General features: G+C 41.6%; 1 protein-coding gene across 2 annotated transcripts in view; it reads right to left on the bottom strand.

Moving 5' to 3' along the window:
• Positions 1-20457, bottom strand: part of DNAH8 (dynein axonemal heavy chain 8) — a 322922-nt gene that overhangs the window by 10620 nt on the left and 291845 nt on the right. For both annotated transcript variants that reach the window (XM_043450439.1, XM_043450440.1), the window contains 3 exons: positions 10677-10833; positions 6485-6637; positions 6212-6401 (listed from right to left, as the gene is read on the bottom strand). In XM_043450439.1, the coding sequence (XP_043306374.1) occupies positions 6212-6401; positions 6485-6637; positions 10677-10833 (500 nt within the window). The remainder of the gene's footprint in view (positions 1-6211; positions 6402-6484; positions 6638-10676; positions 10834-20457) is intronic.

The following is a 20457-nucleotide window of genomic DNA, read 5'->3' as shown; positions in this document are numbered from 1 at the left end:
AATTTCTCGAGGGAAGTTTCCATGCCCTCCATCCTCACTCTCTGTCTCCCCATTTTCTGGTCTCTCACTCACCCTGAAATCTGACTCCTCCACCTCCCCACCCACTCCACTGAGACTTCTCTCACCCGCAGTCTCCTGGTTGATAAGGCTCTCTGGCTATTTGGGGCCCTACCTTACTTGACCTCTGGCAGCATCTGTCACTCCTTCCTCCCATCCCCTCCCATCTTCCACCACCCTATGCATTCCTGATTTCCCTCTTTCAAGTTATTAGGATGTGAAGGACTATTTAGAAGAGTCAGGGTGATCTGGAGGGTGGGCATGTACAAGCAAACAGTGCAGGTCCTGGTGAGGATGGTTTAGGGGGAAGATGGACAGATGGTAGTCCTGGTGAGGTTGACAGAGGATGGAATAGTTCACGGTGACAGTTGGAAGTAAGACTCAGAAGCTAACACTGGGACTTTTGATGAGTCCATCATAAGTAGACAGAAACAACTGCATCTGTGAGAATGACTGAGGTCATCAATGAAGGGACCAGGGCCAAGGGCAGAACTTGCCTGAGAAGAGCCCACAAAGTGGGCTGAGAAGCAGCCCTCTGAGAGGTGGGGGGAGAACCGAGGTAGGTGATAGATGGAAGCCAAGGTGTGAAATGAAGCTAGCAGGAGGACCACTAGACCTGGTGGCCTTGGAGAGAGCAGTCTCAGTGTGGTGATGAAGCCAGCCGAATGACGAGGAACTAGAGGGTTGGTAAGGACGGTGATCGTAGGCAGACTAGACTCATAGGGATGTGGTTGAGGCTGAAGCCAGCGCATCAAGCCCCTCCCCCACAAAGGTGAGAAGGATGGGCTTTTATTCACTTGGAGGTGTTTCTAAAGTGTCCACAATCCTTCTCTGGTTCTGGGATTCAGGGTCAGGGCAGTGAGTGCTCTCACCCAGACTGAGGTCTGGAACCCTGACAACCCTTCGCCCGGATTTCCTCAGATGTTAGGGGTAGCTCTGGGGCAGACTTGGGATTGTTATGATTAGAAAAAATCCCCAGTCCCTTCCAATCCTAAAGTTCTACTAATAACCCTGCTGTACTCTTCTGCCCAACAAACATCAAGCTTTTATGACTATCTTCAAGATAAGCATTCAGAAATTGCTGGCAGCTGCCAATGTTGCCCTAAAAACAAACACACAGGACTTCCCTGGATAGTGGATAGGAGTCCGCCTGCCAACACAGGGGGCTCAGGTTTGGTCCCTGGTCCAGGAAGATTCCACAGGCTGTGGGCAACTAAAGCCCATAGACCACAACGACCGAAGCCTGTGTGCTGCGACTGAAGCCTGAGCGCCTACAGCCCGTGCTCTGCAACAAGAGAGGCCACCGCAATGAGAAGCCTGTGCACCCCAATGAAGAGTAGCCCCCACTCACCACGACTAAGAAAACCCGCACGCAGCAACGAAGACCCAGCACAACCAGAAATAAATAAGTTATTTTTTTAAAAAAAGAACAAATACACAGGCAAGACAAGAGGTTATAGGAACAAAAGATAACAGGACAAAAATTGTCCATCTCCTTGCTCCAGTAGACTCCCTTCTAACTGAAAATCTTGATTTGTAGTAGTGAATACTAAATTGCTGCTGATATCAGCTATAACAGATCTGGTGTGGCTTGTCAAGACAGTAAAGAACAAAGCAGAAAAGCTAGAGCAGTTCGGCATCCAAATGGCATCACGCTCCAGATTGAGTTCAACATTGGGAAAATAATGACAGGGCAGGGTTCAGTCTCACACAGAGGGGTGAGGCCCAGACAGCACGTCCAGCCTCGGCCTCCCTTTTGTTTGCAGCACCTGTGAGTCACACCACACTGAATGGCAAAGCGAGGCTATCAATTAAAAGGTTCTGGAAGGCAGGCAATTCCCTCGGCTTGAAGTCAAGCGCATGTCCGCTCATAATCTCTGAGTTTAAACACATCCCTACCTACGACACAGACACACACAAATCAGAATCTAAGTCATGTGTACATGATGCTCTGAAAAGGTACCCTTGTGGGAACAGGAGACCACATAATCCTTCGAGAACGCTGAGCAACACAGTCTTAAATGATACGTGTGCGTGTGCACGCCAGTTACTGCTGGGAAGCCCCAGTGGAGCACAAAGGTTCTCCTGAGCCTGAGTAATCCACTGGGAGGCCGTTCCACGCAATGCCCAAAGCTGGGCCTTTGAACAAATGTCACAGGGTCATGGGCATAGAGAGCTTGACCACTTTAATAATCAAATCTAATTGCCACCTGATTGAGCTCATCAGTTGCTACAGAAATGATTGTGAAGGGGGCTGAACACACGAGATTAGTTCCAGGGTGGCTGGCTGACAGCCTCTTCAATAGGACAAAATATCTGACCACCACACAGAGACAGAACAGTGCTACAAACAGGGTGAGCTCAGATACAGACTGGGGTGGGGGAGGGGGGAGGCAAATGAGGCCCATCACCTGTCCCTGCAGCATCACTTAGGCCCAAGGGGCGCTCACCAGGGGCGTGATGGGAAACACACATCAGACAGTATCAGATGCCAGGTAACATTACAAGAACACAAGACAAATGTTCAGAGGTGAAAGAAACATTTTCAAGTATTCTACAATCTAGGTGATTTTGACTATATATATTTCTGAATAAACTATGGCATCTTAGCAAATGACATTGTGTTTTACTTAAGCCGTGGTTTCTTTAAACAATTTACTTAGAGACTTCCCTGGTGGTCCAGTGGCTAAGACTTCACCTTTCAATGTGGGGTGTGTGTGTTTGATCCCTGGTCCGGGAGCTATGATCTCACATGCCTTGCAACCAAAAAGCCAATACATGAAATGGAAGCAATTTCCTAACAAATTCAATAAAGACTTTCAAAATGTTCCACATCAAAAGAAAAATCTTAAAAAAAAATAGCCATTGAAAAATAATTTACTTAAATCTTTTGGGCCAAAATATTATTTCAAGAAAGGGGACTGGGTTAGATGATATAAAACCCAGGAGTTACACCATGTCGAGAAATCAATCGCTGAGGTCAGATAGTGACCAGAGAAGCTTCCACCTGGAGAGGTCTTTATCTGCTTGCACGCTGCCTATGAACATGCATGGGGTTGCTGCAACCTCTCTGATTCAGCCAGGTAAGATGCAACTGAAAGTGATTCGTCTCCCATGTCAAGAAAAGGCAAAGGAAGCAGAGAAGTGATTGGTAGGTAGGGAAATCCGACTTCCACTCTTCTGTGCTACAAACAGAAAGCAAGGGTGTGTAAAGGTAGGATGTTTGAATAAGTGCAAGACTTTCAGAGACATGGAGAGCCACGAGAGAAGGAATCCAAGTTCAGTTTAAAAATAGAAATGAAGAAAAAAAAATAGAAAGGATCAGTGTTATTAACAAGGCAAATAAGAAAACTGATTTATATTTATATTTCTTTAAATGTTGCTCTGGTTTGTAATACTTCTCAATAAATAGTAACAAATATTAGTTTATATTAATACATCACTATTGAAAGGCACATTTCTAATGGAAAAAAAGCAATTGCTCAAAAAGACTGTGCTGTGATATATGATTTATCCATCTATGTCCGTGGAAAGCTGTGGATAAATCAACCCCGCTCCCTTGGCTTCTAAATGTTAAAAATGGACTTAACGATCTCACCTTTTTTTTTTTTCCCTAATCACTGATTTGAAGTCTGCCGGCACACCTGCCCGCCTGGATGTCCCTCCTGCACAGGCTCCCTGCCCATCCTCCCAGGTGGACCCTCTCCTAAGGCTCCCGGTCTTGTGCTTGGCCTTCAGCCTCAGCCGCTGCCACTTCCTCCTCTCTCAAAGACCCCCATTTCATCACTCCAGCAGATCTGCCTCCTCCTCTGCACCTGGTCAAGCTCTCAGGCTGTCTCCCTTGGACCTGATAAGAGTCTCCTTGCTGTGGACGTCCTTCTTTCAGTCTACACTCTACCTTCGCCTCATTTTCGGTGACTTCCTGTTGCCTTTATGATGCAGCCCAAACTCCCCCGGAAGACCTCACACCCCAGCCTCACCCGCCAACGCCCCTGCTCCTGCCTCCTGAGCTCAGGCGACACGGGTCTTCTCTCCCTGGACATGCCTTGTCTCTGCTCAGGTCTCCGTCTGGGATGCTCTTATCTCCAGCCTCTGCCTCTGCGAACTCCACTCACGGGTCCCAGGTGCAGCTCTTCTCAAGCCCGGCCTCGGGGGAAGGTACCTCTCTGTCCTCTGCACCTTTGAGGCACTTGGCTCTCACTCGGATGGAGCATTTACCACATTCTGTTAAAGTCGCTCATGTTTCTGTCCTACCAACCAGATTATGGGCTCCTTTGGGGCAGGAATCGGGTCTCAAATCTCTCTCTATTGAAAGCACGTAGTGGATGGGCTGACAAATGAAAGATGGTTGAACAATCCTAATCAAGTTAAATGTTATTTCTTTAAGCTCCCAAGCTGGGAATCACCTGGTGACAGCTTACTCAAATCGAGGGCTGGTATGGAGGAAAGAGACTCACAAGTAGACACAAGAATCTGAGAACCATAATAAAAATTTCTTTCCTCCCAAAATTCAATGGGAATTCTGGGAGAAAAACAGATTAAGTGAAATCTTGGGGCTGTTCTTCACAAATCTAAAGTCTATCGACATAATAATGTGCCATGTATTGGGTTGGCCAAAAGGTTTGTTTGGGTTTTTTCATAAGATGGTAAAGAAAAACCTCAATAAACTTTTTGGCCAACCCAATATAATTTGCTAAGTGCCTAAAAACCACCATGATCAATGTTTTAAATTTAGAAAATGTTAAGGCACTTGAAAATTCATGAACTGAGTGAATGCATGTACACAGAGGACAAATAAATGTCTACTATTTATTAAGTATCATTTATACAAAGAAAAATGCACAACTCATAAGTATAAAGCTTGATAAATTTTCACCAAGGGAATGTAGCCCTGTAACCAATATCCAGATCAAGAAGTAGAACATTCCCAGACCCCCTGAGCCCCCTTGTGCTCTTTGGCAATCACTGCCCTTTCCCACAAGGGTAACCATTATTCTGACTTTTAAACCTTGGATCTATTTTACTTATTTTGGTTCCTTGCATAAATGGAATCATACAATATACATACATCACAAAGAATATGGTATACATACATTATAATGTGTCCTGTTTGACTTCCTTCATTTAATATTATTTTATGAGATTCAACCATACTGCTGAGAGTAACGATGTGAGTGTTTGTGAAGTTGCTTACGGAGTAACGATAGTACATCCTAAATAAGTGTGAATACTTCTTAAATTGTATTAATAATGGGCCTATAAAGTGCTGAACTGTAAGGAACCCAGTGTCTCTTCATTCTTGCCAAGAGTTACTTGAAAAAACTATCCATGTCATAGTAAGAAAAAAAAATTGTTGCATTTCTGAACTTTTATGAACTCTATGAGATCTAGTCTGAAACTTATTCAGTAAATACTTCTATAATGAAGGAATATATGCAGTGGGATCACAAAGCATTTTTTCAGGGGAGGGGAAAAAAAACAAGCAAGCAGGGACAGACTCTGGAAGTTCACTGAATAAAACTTTTGCCACACAGTCATTTTTAAAATCAGTCTAATTTTCTGAGCCTTAGGAACATTTTCCTTTGCATATTCTGGTGCTTCATTTTTGTCACTTTCATAAACATTTAAAAACTAATGTTTGACAGATCACCAGCCCAGGTGGGATGCATGAGACAAGTGCTCGGGCCTGGTGCACTGGGAAGACCCAGAGGAATCGGGTGGAGAGGGAGGTGGGAGCGGGGATCGGGATGGGGAATACGTGTAAATCTATGGCTGATTCATATCAATGTATGACAAAAAAAAAAAAGAATACTGGGGAAAAAAAACAAAAAAACAAAAAAAAACTAATGTTTGAACAAAACCTTTTCAGTATTTCACATTGTTCTAACCACAGACTTGCTTGCTTAAGTGGGTGAGAAGAAAAATGGAATTTTGCCCCAATATTGTAGAAGCAATATAGCAGACAGAACTTCAGACTGAATTCGTAAAACAAATATAGAAGGTTCATCTGCTGGTCTACACCTTTGAAAGCATGATTCCAGCATGCAGCAAGCTGTACTTCTATACTGTTCTCTATAACATACATTTATCACACAGTGCTACTATACAACCACTCACGACTTCCAAGTTATCCTACAGTCCTATGAACACCCACCTTGGGGATTGAAGAAACCAGTCATCCAGAACACATTGGGCCTCCCTTCAAATATCCAGGTGGAAAACTGAGCATTTCTTTCCAAAAGTTCAGTAAACCAGAAGCCCAGTGTGGATGAGTCCCAGGACACTCTTTTCCAGATCTGGGGTATACGGGCATCATACATGTTGTCCAGAGCATCTCTCAAGTTCTGGAAAAAAGACAGAGTTAAAATCTGAGAATAAGAAAATTCAACAAAAGAGGGAAACGGCTACTGAGATGGTCACAGCTCACCTCACTCATAATGATGGTGCCTTCAATGGCCAATTTTAGATCACTCAGGCTACTGCGAAGTATTGAAATGACTTTTTGCATTCTGTCAATTTCTTGTCTGAGAAATATGTTCATTGAATTAAGATGCCCCATCTTCATCAAACGAGCTTTCACCTAACACGAAGCATACAATAATGGAGATGAAAAAAATAATTATCTGCCCCTTCTTTTCCAAGGATCCCTCCTTTCCCTAGTCTCTTTTTCCTCTGGATGTATCTCTACAAGCCCAAATGAACTCTAAAATATCTCTTGCAGAACCAAATTCGCCATTAAATTTCTCATATTCTGGGCTTCAAAAACTACTGTTCAACGAAAATGATTTTTATTTCCTACTGATCATACTTAGTTGATAATTGGAAAAGTACTTTGAAAAGCTGAAATAAAATTTTACTTTTTCCCCCCTTTCAAATGATTAAGTACTAAAGTGTCAGTTAAATATTCTTTTGCAATTTAACCTTTGTAAGAGTACAGTCTGGAATACTTTTTCTCATAGTGCTTGTAGAATCATTATTAGAAATGTCACAGAAAGTGAATACAGCCAAAATCTTTACAGAGCAGTTACCAATAAATATAATTGGCTGCAGTATCCTGTTGTTGCTCTGGCTAGGGTGACTAAAGAGAGCCTTTCATAATCTAATCAATGAAAATATTTGATTTTGTGGGAGGGCCATAAAGCATCTGTCATTTTTTCCTTCTGGTATATAATTTATTGGCCATTTTGAAGAGATCAATATAAAAGCATCTGGTCACAGGAACAATAAAATATAACAATTATTGGGAAATAGGCCAATACATATACACATTTCAATTTAGTGACATATGCCTCAGAAAAGACTGACTATGAATACTGGCAAGAACTCTTGAGAGATCTGAACTTTCTGCTGGCCACAATCAAAGAAATGCCAGAACAGGAGGGGTGAGGACAGATACATGGAGTAGGAGGGACACTGGGAATGAGGCACCAGCCCAGAGAGTCACCAGAAAGCCAGGAAACTGCAGCACTCTCAGAGGCCCACTGCCTCGTCTTGAGTCATGGGGGACTAGAAACAGATGGGCTCCAGGCTCACCTGGACCGCCCTCCCTCCTCACGCTATAGAACAGGTGTTCTGGCATGGTGCCCACATTTCCTACTCAGCAATGGCCATCTCTGATTACCTGCAGCTGGGCCACTTCCAGTGTGTGAGGGACAAGAGGGGAACAGTGATGTGAAACTGAACACCTGGATGGGGCTACCTGCACAGGTTGAGCAAGTGATCTTGAAATCCTAGTTAAATATGCCAGTGTGCACGCTTGGTCGCTCAGTTGTGTCCAACTCTCTGTGACCCCATGGACTATAGTCCACCAGGATCCTCTGTCCCTGGGACTTTCCAGGCAAGAAAACTGTAGTGGGTTGCCACTTTCTCCTCCAGGGGATCTTCCTGATCCAGGGATCAAACCTGAGTCTCCTGGGTCTACTGCATTGGCAGGCAGATTCTTTCCACTGAGCCACCTGGGAAGCCCCCTAAACATGCCAGTGGAGGTCTCTAACCCAGTCTGACATACCAACTCTTCAGGTAGTCACCTAAATTCCTGGTTCCAGAACTTACAGTTTTGCAGGCTCCATTGCTCTGTTCTCATCTTGAGCCCTTCAGCCTCCAGTGGCTAAATAGCCTATATATCATCCTGCTTAGATCATGACTATGTCATGGAAATTAACATTTTAAGGAAAAAGATTATGGAAACACTTTTGCAACCAATGCAAGTGAGAAATCAAGTCCAGGTGTTGGCTTCACTATGAAATCAATAGCCCAGGTAGCTTTGATATGGTAACAGCCCCAACAAATCACCTTGCCTGACACTTAGGGTTTTAAAAGAGAGACTTCTCTTACAACAGACATGTGCTTAATGTGTCTTAAAACTTAGATTCTAGAAAATCTAAAATCAGAACTGATTTTACTCCCAGTATCATTACTATTTCAGCTTAAAATTGTCTTTTTATTAATAAGTAAAACATTTGTTGTAGTCTTACATAGCATTTTTATATTTCTGAAACCAGTTAGTCTTTTCTACAGTAATATGTTTTTAAGTCAATACTGTAATTATGTTTCAATTAACTAAATGGACCTTACAGCCACATTTTTAAGAACACATCTCTTCTGTAAAAGGACACTAAAAAGTAAGTAATCCTGGAAGAGGAGGCTGCTTTAGATGTCTCTTAGTACAAACTCCCTCCCATCTAATAATACATTTAGGGACACCCCTCCCACTCAGATTCTGCTGGGGTGATGAAAGAACAGAGATTTTGGTGAAATACTCCTGACTAACCCCAAGCAGCTCAAATTATCCCAAGGTACTGAAACTCTCCTCTGGTAATACAAACCTGCAGTCTAGTCATAGAGAATGTATTTTATCTCACTTTCACATGCCAGCTTTTAAAAATCTTTGAAGACGGGTGTTATGCCTCATCTGTCCTCTGACTGTTTACAATGGACCACACAAAGTATGGACTCATAATACTTATCCACTTAAAAAAACATTTCTCTCTCCTGACTAGAGACATCTCTATGTGAAGTCACTGATATCAGTATCTTAGCCAAATTCTTGGTACCCACCTACACATCAGAAGCAAAAATTGTTTTAAGAAGGAAGAAAATGTTTTTTATTGCTGGGGGCACTGACTGCAGGTGGGAGGACTGTAGCCCAGGCAACCACATCTCCCAGACTCGGGGAAGCCGGACAGGGGAGACGCAGGACCAGAGAAATACCCCCATGACGGCATCACCCTCTTACTTTTTAGTTGAAAAGCTAAAATTGCCTCAGCCCGGTCTTGGACTCAGGTGAAGCTCACCATCAGTAGTGAGGGGTGGAGACTGAGAACAGGAAAGAGGAGGCCCTGGATGGCCTGACTATCTTCTTGCTTGAAGGAGGAGGATGTCTTACAGGACTTACAGACTGCCCAGAAATTTTACCACAATTAAAGATTTATTAACATCAGCACTTCTCAAAGTGTGGTCTGGGACCCCTAAGGCTCCTGAGCTCCTTTTAGGAGGTTCATGAAGTCAATTTTTTTTCGTAGCAATTCTGACACCTCATTTGACTTTTCACTCGCCTTCGCTAAGGAGTGTCTAAAGGCTGCATGACTTGTGGTGTCACCGCAGACGGGATGTATCAGCAGATACCAGGGTCCAGCTGTCTGCTAGTAGACCAGACATTAAAGAGGTGTACAAAACCCTCACTTTCTCTTTGAATGGTTTTGTTTTGGAAAATACACTTATTTTTTAAATATAAATGTTATGCTACCATGTGATGGGTTTATTAATGTTATTTCATAATAAATTAATATTTTTTTTAAATTTTAGTTTACATTTAGAGTATATTAAATATCAGTCATTATGATCTATACATGGGCTTCCCCGATGGCTCAAGCAGTAAAGAATCCTCCTGCAATGCAGGAGACACGGGTTTGATCCCTGGGTTGGGAAGATCCCCTGGAGAAGGAAATGGCAACCCACTCCAGTATTATTGCCTGGAGAATTCTGTGAACAGAGGAACCTGGCGGGCCACAGTCCTTGGGGTCACAAAGAGTCAGACATGACTGAGCACTCATACACATAATCCATAAAAGTAAGAGCTATTTGGGGTCCTTGATCATTTTGTAAAGCGGTCTTGAGATTAAAAAAAAAAATTTGAGAAAAACCGATGTTGATTAACAAGGAAACATCTGGGAGGTTCAAGAAGTAGAAAATTATTGCCATCCAAACGAGAGTGAATTCATGTAAATGGCTTGCTTTCCTACTATCTGGCTGAAAGGACAGGGAGAATGAAATATATGGAGAGCAAGAGAGAGAAGGGCTAAATTTAAATAATGGGACAAAGCAGGCTTGGGTAAGACAGACAGGGAGAGTCTCAATCCAGAGGGTTAAAAAACCCAAAGACAGAGGAACCCAAAGATGGGCAAAGGGTGCAGAAGAGGCAATTGAGAAAGAAAATAAAATAGAAAAGTACAGATTGTAATTTTGCAAGAGGCTTGAGCAAGGGTAAGCAAGAGAAAACCAAAAAGTAAAAAAAGCATTGAGCAGGGAGAGGAAGAGACTGAAATGTATCATCCGAGGACTGTGCTCAGCCTTTTGGAACCCAATGTCAGCCCTGCACGCCTGGGGAAAGGAGAGCTCACCTCGTGGGGAATGTAATCAGGAGGCAGCTTGCTCAGCATGTCTTCAGATAACCTGTAAACAATGGCTTCCCGGGTCTCTCCCACGCCGCCGCCACTCTCTTTGGGCTGAATGTTGGTAATTGTTTCAAGCACAGCAGAAGCAGTGTTACTCTGGTAACTGACAAAAAGAACTGAACTGTTCAGAATGCAGCAGGAAAATGCACCTTCAGAGATAATTATCAACGCTAAAATGAAATGATGAATCACTTAACTCAAATCCAGCCCAAAAAAAGGAAAAAAAAAAAAGAAAGAAACTTTACCATCGATCTATGGGAATGAAAAAACTTGAGATCCACTCTACTTCCTCCTATTAGGACATCAAGAACACAGAAATGAAAGTTCTTCATCTTCAGGGAAAAAGATTCCATGAATGCCTTTAATAAGCCAAAGCAGTGCTAGCCAGCCTTGCTTGTACTAACCTAAACCCTTCAAACTGAACAAGGAGCCCACCTCCTTTTATTCTCCCCTGTTTGTGGACTGGTCCTAAGCATCCTCCATTATATGGCAATTTTTAAGCATGAAGAGCACTGCTCATAATTCTTCTCTGAATTATAAATTATTAAATTTCTTGGGTCTTTTATGTTCTGTCTTCTCACTTTTCCACTTGTTTTGTGATTCCCAAAGTGATGTATAGGCAGCACTTGTCTAAATGCAACTACTTATCCTTAAAGTTCATATATTAAATAAAGATCTACTGTGTACCCAGCATTGAGTTAGGTATTAGGAGATGGTGGTGAACAGTTCTTTTTCTCTAGGAGAGAAGAGGGACATCAGTCAATACTATTGTAACAAGTGCTGTGCAGAAAAAGAATAGGATGGTTTAAGATCATATAGCTTCTCTCTCTCTCCTTCTCACTCTCTAGCTCCTTTTGGGGGGACTGACCAGATGCTCTGAGGTGCACAAACTCAGTTTTTGTCCCAAGGTTGCTGAGTCGACCAGCAGTCTAAACACACAGATATGGTGTGTATGTGTATGTGTGTATAGCAATTTACATCAAAAGATCAGGGTAGTTCTCTCTTAAAATGTCACATAGGGAATTCCCTGATGGTTCAGTGGTTAAGAATCCACCTTGCAATGCCAGGGATGTGGGTTTGATCCCTGGTCGGGAACTAAGATCCCACATACTGCTGGACAGCTAAGTCCATGAATGTCACAACGACTGAGCCCATGCACTCTGGAGCCTGCACAACACAACTAGAGAGATGTCCTTGTACTATAATGAAGAGCCTGCTTCAGTGAAGGATCTAAGACCCATCGCAGCCAAAAATAAACAAATAAATATATATATATTTAAAATGTAAAACTGCCTTATTTTTAAAAAGGTCATATGTAAGTTGAGACCTGAAGAATAAGCAGGTCAGCCAGACAAAATAGGGTGGAAGTGGGAGGCAAGAGAGGACATTCAGATAAGAGGTAAGGCCTGGAGGTGAGAAGGACTTCCCTGCATTTGAATAACAGAGACAAAGCCAGTGAGGCTGGAGCTAGAAGGAGAGGTAAGGATGGATATAAGGCAAGGACCAGACCATGCATGGTCATGTGGGCTGTTTGAAGAATCTGACATTATCCTAAAGGCAACAGGCAACCACAGAAGACTTCCTCAGCAGGGGTGTGGCAAGACCAGATTTAAATTTTTCTGTCTCTCTTGAACTCCTAATTTACCATCTATAAACGTCTCACAACTAAACTGTTTTGAGTTACTGTTTTGTTTTGCTTGTAAATTTTGTCTCATGTCCAGATGCAAACCACATTTACATTTCCTTACGAAAGAGGTTAGAGGCAAATTTAAAAGGAATCCAACAAATGCTTAAGATTAGTGATTTGTTTTTCTGTTATATTTCCTTAAATAAATCTTTGTAATATGGCTATAGGTATAAAAATTTTTAATGTGCATATCTTTTAACCCATCAAGTCTACATATAAGAATTCATCCAAGAGAGAACCAGACATTTTAATTTCTGACAGTATAGTGCAACTCTTACCCTGAACAACTCCAATGAAAATAGCTAAAAATTCTGGATAAGACATGAAAAACATTACTGAACTGGCAAGAAACTAAGAAATCCTCAGGATCAAATGAAATATAGAATGAAAGCTGGAATCAAGAAAGATAAACCAATTTTACCCTGGGGGCATCAACTAAACCCTGGTGTTCTCAAGTGTCTGTTGGGATGGTGCAATAAGAAAGGAGGCAAGCCCTATGTCCAAGGAAGAAAGCCTAAGAGGAAACTCCTACATAAATTTGGGACTTCACAGGGCTAATCACTCAGTATTAGGGTTCACTAGTAATAACCTGCCTATCAGAAGGGGATGGTAGGCAAACTGGTCTAGCTCAGTGAGAAAAAAATCTTTCCTAAGAATTCTTAATTTGTGACAGTAATTAACATTCATTCATATTACTTGTATAATTTGGAAAACCTTGAGCCAAAAATTTATTTTAAGATGGTCCCAGGAAACCTCAGGTGGCACCTGGTAGACGCAAACAGAAATCTTTCCTGGAACAACATGCCTTCGAACCAAGTCTTAAAGAATCCAACAGTTAATTTCCAATAAAGATGAGCTCACAGCCAGAAGTTAATCTTGTAAAGAAACAGGCATTGTGTGAAAGAGCCAACAAAAGGAAGTAGAACCAGACCTGCAAAGACCTCAGATAGTGAATTTTCAGATGCACATTATAAAATGTTTTCATTGTATTAAAAAACAAACATGATTGAAAATATAAGTATGATACAGGAAACAAGTATGACCAGTATTTTGAAAAAGAGCCAAGTAGAACTTACAAATATTTTAAAAATTAAACCTTGCATTAGTTTATTCTATTGCTCCTGTAACAAACTGTTATAAAATAAGTGACCTAAAAACAACATAAATGTATTATTTCACAGTTCTATAGTTAATGAGTCTGATATAGGCCTCACTTGGCTAAAATCAAGGTGAGCAGGCTGGGTTCCTTTCTGTTGGCTATTGGGAAAGATCCGTTTCCTTGGTCATTTGACAGAATTCACTTTTTTGCAGTTGTAGGATCATTGTCCCTAATTCCATATCAGCTATAAGGACTCTTCCTAGCTTCTAGGGTCCATCTGTATTCCTTGGTTTATGACCTCCTTCCTACACCTTAAAAGTCAGAAATGGCGAGTCGAGTCGTTCTCTTTGAATCTTTCTTCCTTGTACAATTTCATCTCTCTGACTCACTCTTCTGCCACAAAAGCTTATGTGATTAAATTGGGCCCACCTGAATAATTGAGGCTAACATCCCCATCTCAAGGTCCTTAACCTTAATAGCATCTGTAAAGTCCTACTTGTCACATTAGGTAACATATTTATAGCTTTTAAGGATTAGGATGTGGACATCTTTGGGGGAAGTATCTACCCAGTAATAGTTAATGATGACTTAAACAGCAGATTAGATATAGCCAAATAATTAGAAAACAGGAATACATATCTCAAGACATTATCTAGAATGCTGCAGAGGGGGAAATAAATGGGAAATATAAAGTTAAGAGGCATATAGGCTAAAGTAGTACATTCTAACATACTTCTAGAAAAGTTTGAGAAAGATAGAAGAAGGAGAATTAGAAAGAGATAATAACTGAAGAAATAATGACTGAGAATTGATGAAAGATTTGAATCCTCAAGTTCAGGAAACTCAATGCATCCTAAACAGGGAAAATAAACAAGTAAATAAAAACCCACGTGTGGACATATCGACATAGCACAAAGATGGTGGAGTAGAAGGACGTGCTCTCATCTTCTCCCGAGAGAACTCTAAAATTTCAACTCACTGCTGAACAACCACTGACAGCAGAATGTTGAATCCCACCAAAAAAAATACCCCATGTCCAAGGGCAAAGGAGAAGCCCCAACGAGATGGCAGGAGGGGTGAAATCACATTTAGAATCAAACCCCACACCTGCCAGAGACTCTCGGAGGGCTCAAATAAAACCTTGTGTGCACCGGGACCCAGAAACCCCACAGAGACTGAGCCAGCCCTGCCTTTGAGTGTTTGAGTGTCTCCTGTGGAGTCACAGGTCAGCAGCGGCCTGCCGTGGGGATAGGGCCCCTAGCTGCAGCAGACCTGGGAGGCACAGTGGGTGGCCTAAGTCCTCTTGGAGGAAGTCGCCATTAGCCCCACCATAGAGCCACCAAGGAGATGACCCCAAAACTGGAGAACAATTATACCAAAGAAGTTTTTGCACTGTTACTAAAGTTCTAAGACCCACAACCGAGTTCCCAACATGTGGATCCAGCAAAGGGACTGAGAAACCCCAGGGAATTGGAGGCCAGTGGGATTTGATTACAGAACTTCCACAGGACTGGGGAAACAGACTCTCGGAGGGCACAAACAAAAACTTGTGCTCACCAGGACCCAGGAAAAAGTAGTAGTGACCCCCCAAGAGACTGAGCCAGACCTGCCTGTGAGTGTCCAGGAGTCTCTGGTGTAGGCGTGGATTGACAGTGACCTGTTGCGGAGTCAGGGGCGCTGTATACAAGAGTGCTGGCATAAGTCCTTTTGAAGGAGGTCACCATTACTGCCATTATCCCTACCATAGTTTGGCCTCAGGCCAAACAACAGGGAGGGAACACAGCCCCACCCATCAACACAAAATTAAAGATATACTGAGCATGGCCCCGCCCATCATAACAAGACCCAGACTCCCCCACAGCCAGTCCTTCCCATCAGGAAGATTCCATAAGCCTCTTATCCTTATCAGTCAGAGGGCAGACAGAGGAAAACAACAATCACAGAAAACTGGCCAGATTGATCCATGGATCACAGCCTTATCTAACTCAATGAAACTATGAACCATGCCACCTAGGGCCACCCAGAAGAGACAGGTCATGCTGGAGAGTTCTGACAAAATGTGGTCCACTGGAGAAGGGAATGGCAAACCACTTCAGTCTTCTTGCCTTGAGAACCGCATGAATGGTATAAAAAGGCAAAAAGATATGACACTAAAAGATGAACTCCCCATGTCAGTAGGTGCCCAATAAGCTGCTTGAGAAGAGTGGAGAAATAACTCCAGAAAGAATGAAGAAACAGAGCCAAAGCAAAAAAATGCCCAGTTGTGGATATGACTGGTAATGGAAGTAAAGTCCGATGCTATAAAGAACAATATTGCATAGGAACCTGGAATGTTAGGTCTACGAATCAAAGTAAATTAGAAGTGGTCAAACAGGAGATAGCAAGAGTGAACATCGACATTTTAGGAATCAGTGAACTAAAATGGACTGGAATGGGCAAATTTAATTCAGATGACCATTATATCTACTACTGTGGGTAAGAATCCCTTAGAAGAAATGGCATAACCCTCATAGTCAACAAAAGAGTCTGAAATGCAGTACTTGGGTGCAATCTCAAAAACGACAGAATGATCTCTGTTTGTTTCCAAGGCAAACCATTCAGTATCACAGTAATCCAAGCCTATGCCCCAACCACTAATGTGGAAGAAGCTGAAGTTGAATGGTTCTATGAAGACCTACAAGACCTTCTAGAACTAACACCCAAAAAAGATGTCCTTTTCATTATAGGGGACTGGAATGCAAAAGGAGGAAGTCAAGAGATACCTGGAGTAACAGGCAAGTTTGGCCTTGGAGTACAGAATGAAGCAGGGCAAAGGCCCATAGAGTTTTGCCAAGAGAATGCACTGGTCATAGCAAACACCCTCCTCCAACAACACAAGAGACAACTCTACACATGGACATCACCAGATGGTCAACACTGAAATCAGACTGATTATATTCTTTGCAGCCAAAGAAGGAGAAGCTCTATACAGTTAGCAAAAACAAGACCAGGAACTAACTGTGGCTCAGATCATGAACCCCTTATTGCCAAATTCAGACTTAAATTGAAGAAAGTAGGGAAAACCACTTGACCATTCAGGTATGACCTAAATCAAATCTCTTATGATTATACAGTGGAAGTGACAAATAGATTCAAGAGATCAGATCTGATAGACAGAGTGCCTGAAGAACTATGGACAGAAGTTCGTGACATTGTACAGGAGGTAGTGATCAAAATCATCCCCAAGAAAAAGAAATGCAGCAAGGCAAAATGGCTGTCTGAGGAGGCCTCACAAATAGCTGAGGAAAGAAAAGAAGCAAAAGGCAAAGGAGAAAAGGACAAATATATCCATCTGAATGAAGAGTTTCAAAGAATAGTAAGGAGAGATAAGAAAGCCTTCCTCAGTGATCAATGCAAAGAAATAGAGGAAAATGATAGAATGGGAGAGACTAGCGATCTCTTCAGTAAAATTAGAGATAACAAGAGACCACTTCATGCAAAGATGGCCACAATAATGGGCAGAAACAGTATGGACCTAACAGAAGCAGAAGATATTAGGAAGAGGTGTCAAGAATACAAAGAAGAACTATACAAAAAAGATCTTAATGATCCAGATAACCACGATAGTGTGGTCACTCACCTAGAGCAAGACATCCTGAAATGTGAAGTCAAGTGGGCCTTAGGGAGCATCACTATGAACAAAGCTAATGGAAGCGATGGAATTCCAGCTGAGCTATTTCAAATCCTAAAAGATGATGCTGTTACAGTGCTGCACTCAACATGCCAGTAAATTTGAAAAACTCAGCAGTGGCCACAGGACTGGAAAAGGTCAGATTTTATTCAAATCCCAAAGAAAGGCAATGCCAAAGAATGTTCAGACTATTGCACAACTGTACTCATCTCACACGCTAGCAAAGTAATATTCAAAATTCTCCAAGCTAGGCTTCAACAGTACAGGAACTGAGAACTTCCAGATGTTCAAGTTGGATTTAGAAAAGGCAGAGGTCAAATTGCCAACATCTGTTGGATTATAGAAAACAAGGGTATTCCAGAAAAACAACTACTTCTGCTTTATTGACTATGCCAAAGCTTTTGACTATGTGGATCACAGCAAACTATGGAAAATTCTTCAAGAGATGGGAATAACAAGCCACCCTACCTGTCTCCTGAGAAATCAGTATGGAGGTCAAGAAGCAATAGTTAGAACTGGACATGGAACAATGGATTGGTTCCAAATTGAGAAAGGGGTATGTCAAGGCTGTATATTGTCACCTTGCTTATTTAACTTATAGGTAGAGTACATCATGCAAAATACCAGGCTGGATGAAGCACAAGCTGGAATCAGGATTGCAGGGAGAAATATCAATAACCTCAGATACGCAGATGACACTACCCTTATGGCAGAAAGTGAAGAGGAATTAAAGAGCTTCTTGGTGAAAATGAAAGAGGAGAGTGAAGAAGCTGGTTTAAAACTCAACATTCAAAAAACGAAGATCAGGGCATCTGGTCCCATCACTACATGGCAAATAGGTGGGGAAACAATGGAAACAGTGACAGACTATTTTCTTAAGCTCCAAAATCACTGCAAATGGTGACTGCAGCCATGAAATTAAAAGATGCTTGCTCCTTGGAAGAAAAGCTATGACAGATCTAGACACTGGTCATATGTCTCTCTTTAATATGTCTCTGCATATTAAAAAGCAGAGGTATCACTATGTTGAGAAAGGTCCATCCTGCTAAAGCTATGTTTTTTCCAGTAGTCATGTATGAATGTGAGACTTGGACCATAAAGAAAGTTGAGCACCAGAGAATTGATCCTTTTGAACTGTAGTGTTGGAGAAGATTCTTGAGAGTCCCTTGGACTGCAAGGAGGTCAAACCAGTCAATCCTAGAGGAGATCAGTCCTGAATATTCACTGGAAGGATTGATGCTAAAGCTGAAGCTCCAATACTTTGGCCAACTGATGGGAAAAACTGACTCATTAGAAAAGACCCGACACTGGAAAAGATTGAAAGCAGATGGAGAAGGGGATAGCAGAGAAGAGATGGTTGGATGGCATCACCAACTCGATGGACATGAATTTGAGCAAACTTTGGGAGTTGGTGATGGACAGGGAAGCCTGGTGCGATGCAGTGCATGGGGTCGCAAAGAGTCAGACACAGCTGAGCGACTGAACTGAACTGAGACATATCACCGTGGAATTGTTGAACATCAAAAACAAAGACAATATCTTAAAAGCAGTCAGAGAGAAAAAGAAATTATATAGAAGGAAATGACAATTACACTGGCAACTGATTCAATAGCACCAGTGAAAGCCAGAAGGAAAGAACAGTAAATTCTGTGTGCTAGGATTAACTGTAAATACAGAATTGTATCCCAAACAAAATTATCTTTCATGAATGAGGGCAAGGCTAAAGATTTGAACAGACATTTCAGCAAACGGAGTAGTTGTACTGACGGCCAGTTACACATAAAAAGATGCTCAACCTCATTATTTGCTAGGAAAATGCAAATGAAAATCACAATGAGAGGCCACTTCACATTTTTAAGAATAGTTATAATTAAAAAAAAAAAACAGATAATAACAGATGCTGACAACAATGTAGAGAAACTTAAGCCCTCATACATCACTGGAGGGTATTGTAAAATGGTGCAGGTTCTTTGGAAAGTAAGTTAGCAGTTTCCTAAAATGTTAGGGATAAATTAACTATCTGACCCAATAATTACATTCCTAGTTGTCTGTTCAAGAGAAATGAAAAGACTTGTCCACACAAAGACTTGCCTGTGAATGTTCTACCAGCATTATTCATAATAATCAAAAAGTGGGAACTACCCAAATGTCCATTAACTGTTGAATGGATAAACAAAATGTGATATATTCATATGAGAGTGCTCTGTCGCTTCAGTCATGTCTGACTCTTTGCGACTTCTGGGCTGTAGCCTGCCGGGCTTCTCTGTCCATGGAATTCTCTAGGCAAGAATACTGGAGTGGGTTGCCATGCCCTTCTCCAGGGGATCTTCCCAACCCAGGGATGAAATCCGTGTCTCTTATGTCTCCGGCACTGGAAGAAGGTTCTTTACCAATAGTCCCACCTGGGAGGCCCATTATATTCACATATATATTGGAATATTATTTGACAATCAGAAGCAATGAAGCACTGATACATGCTAAAATGTGGATGAACTTTAAAAACACTACGCTAAATGAAAGAATCCATACATGAAAGACACACAGTATATGATTTCAAGATATAGGAAATGTCCAGAAAAGGCGAATCTATAGAAAGAGAAAGTAGATTAGTGGTGCTCTGAGGCTGGGGGTGGGAGTGTGAGTTGATTACAAATGGGCTCATGAATTCTTTGCAGGTAATGGAAATATTCTGAAATTAGAGAACTGTCCACTCAACATGAATAAAGTTATGACAAACTATAACTCAATAAAGCTATTTTTCAAAAAAGAAGGGCAAAATAAGGAATTTGCAAGAAAAAAAAGTTTACAATCAACAGATCCTCGGTGAAAGAAATTATAAAGTGTATATTTCAGAAAGGAAGATAATTATTCTGACGGAAGATTTGAGATGTAGAAAAGAATGGGTCCATGCATGGGTAAACATTATGGTATAAAACAACAATTATATATTTCATTGTGGTGTTAGAAAAGAAACAAGATAAAATTAAAATGCTGAAATGCCAGGAGAGGAGTAATGTAGTTAAAGTTGCCTAAGAATTTAATTGAGAAGAGGGTAAAGAAGTTTGTTTTAGGTTTAATTAAAAATTAATGTTAAAATTTCTAGGGTAATCAGAAAAAGAACAGAAGCGCAGTACATAACTTCCAAACTAGCCAAGGGAGGAAATAGAAAGAGAGAAATTCATATTCAGCAAAAGAGCAAAAAGGAGGAAGAAGAAAGGAAACAAAACATAGAAACAATATAAAAAAGGCAATGTTTTATATTTATTCTTTG

This window comes from Cervus canadensis, chromosome 28 (assembly GCF_019320065.1).
Source record: "Cervus canadensis isolate Bull #8, Minnesota chromosome 28, ASM1932006v1, whole genome shotgun sequence".
NCBI lineage: Eukaryota > Metazoa > Chordata > Mammalia > Artiodactyla > Cervidae > Cervus > Cervus canadensis.
Note: the sequence above shows the minus strand (reverse complement) of the source record. Positions and strands in the feature narration are given on the sequence as shown.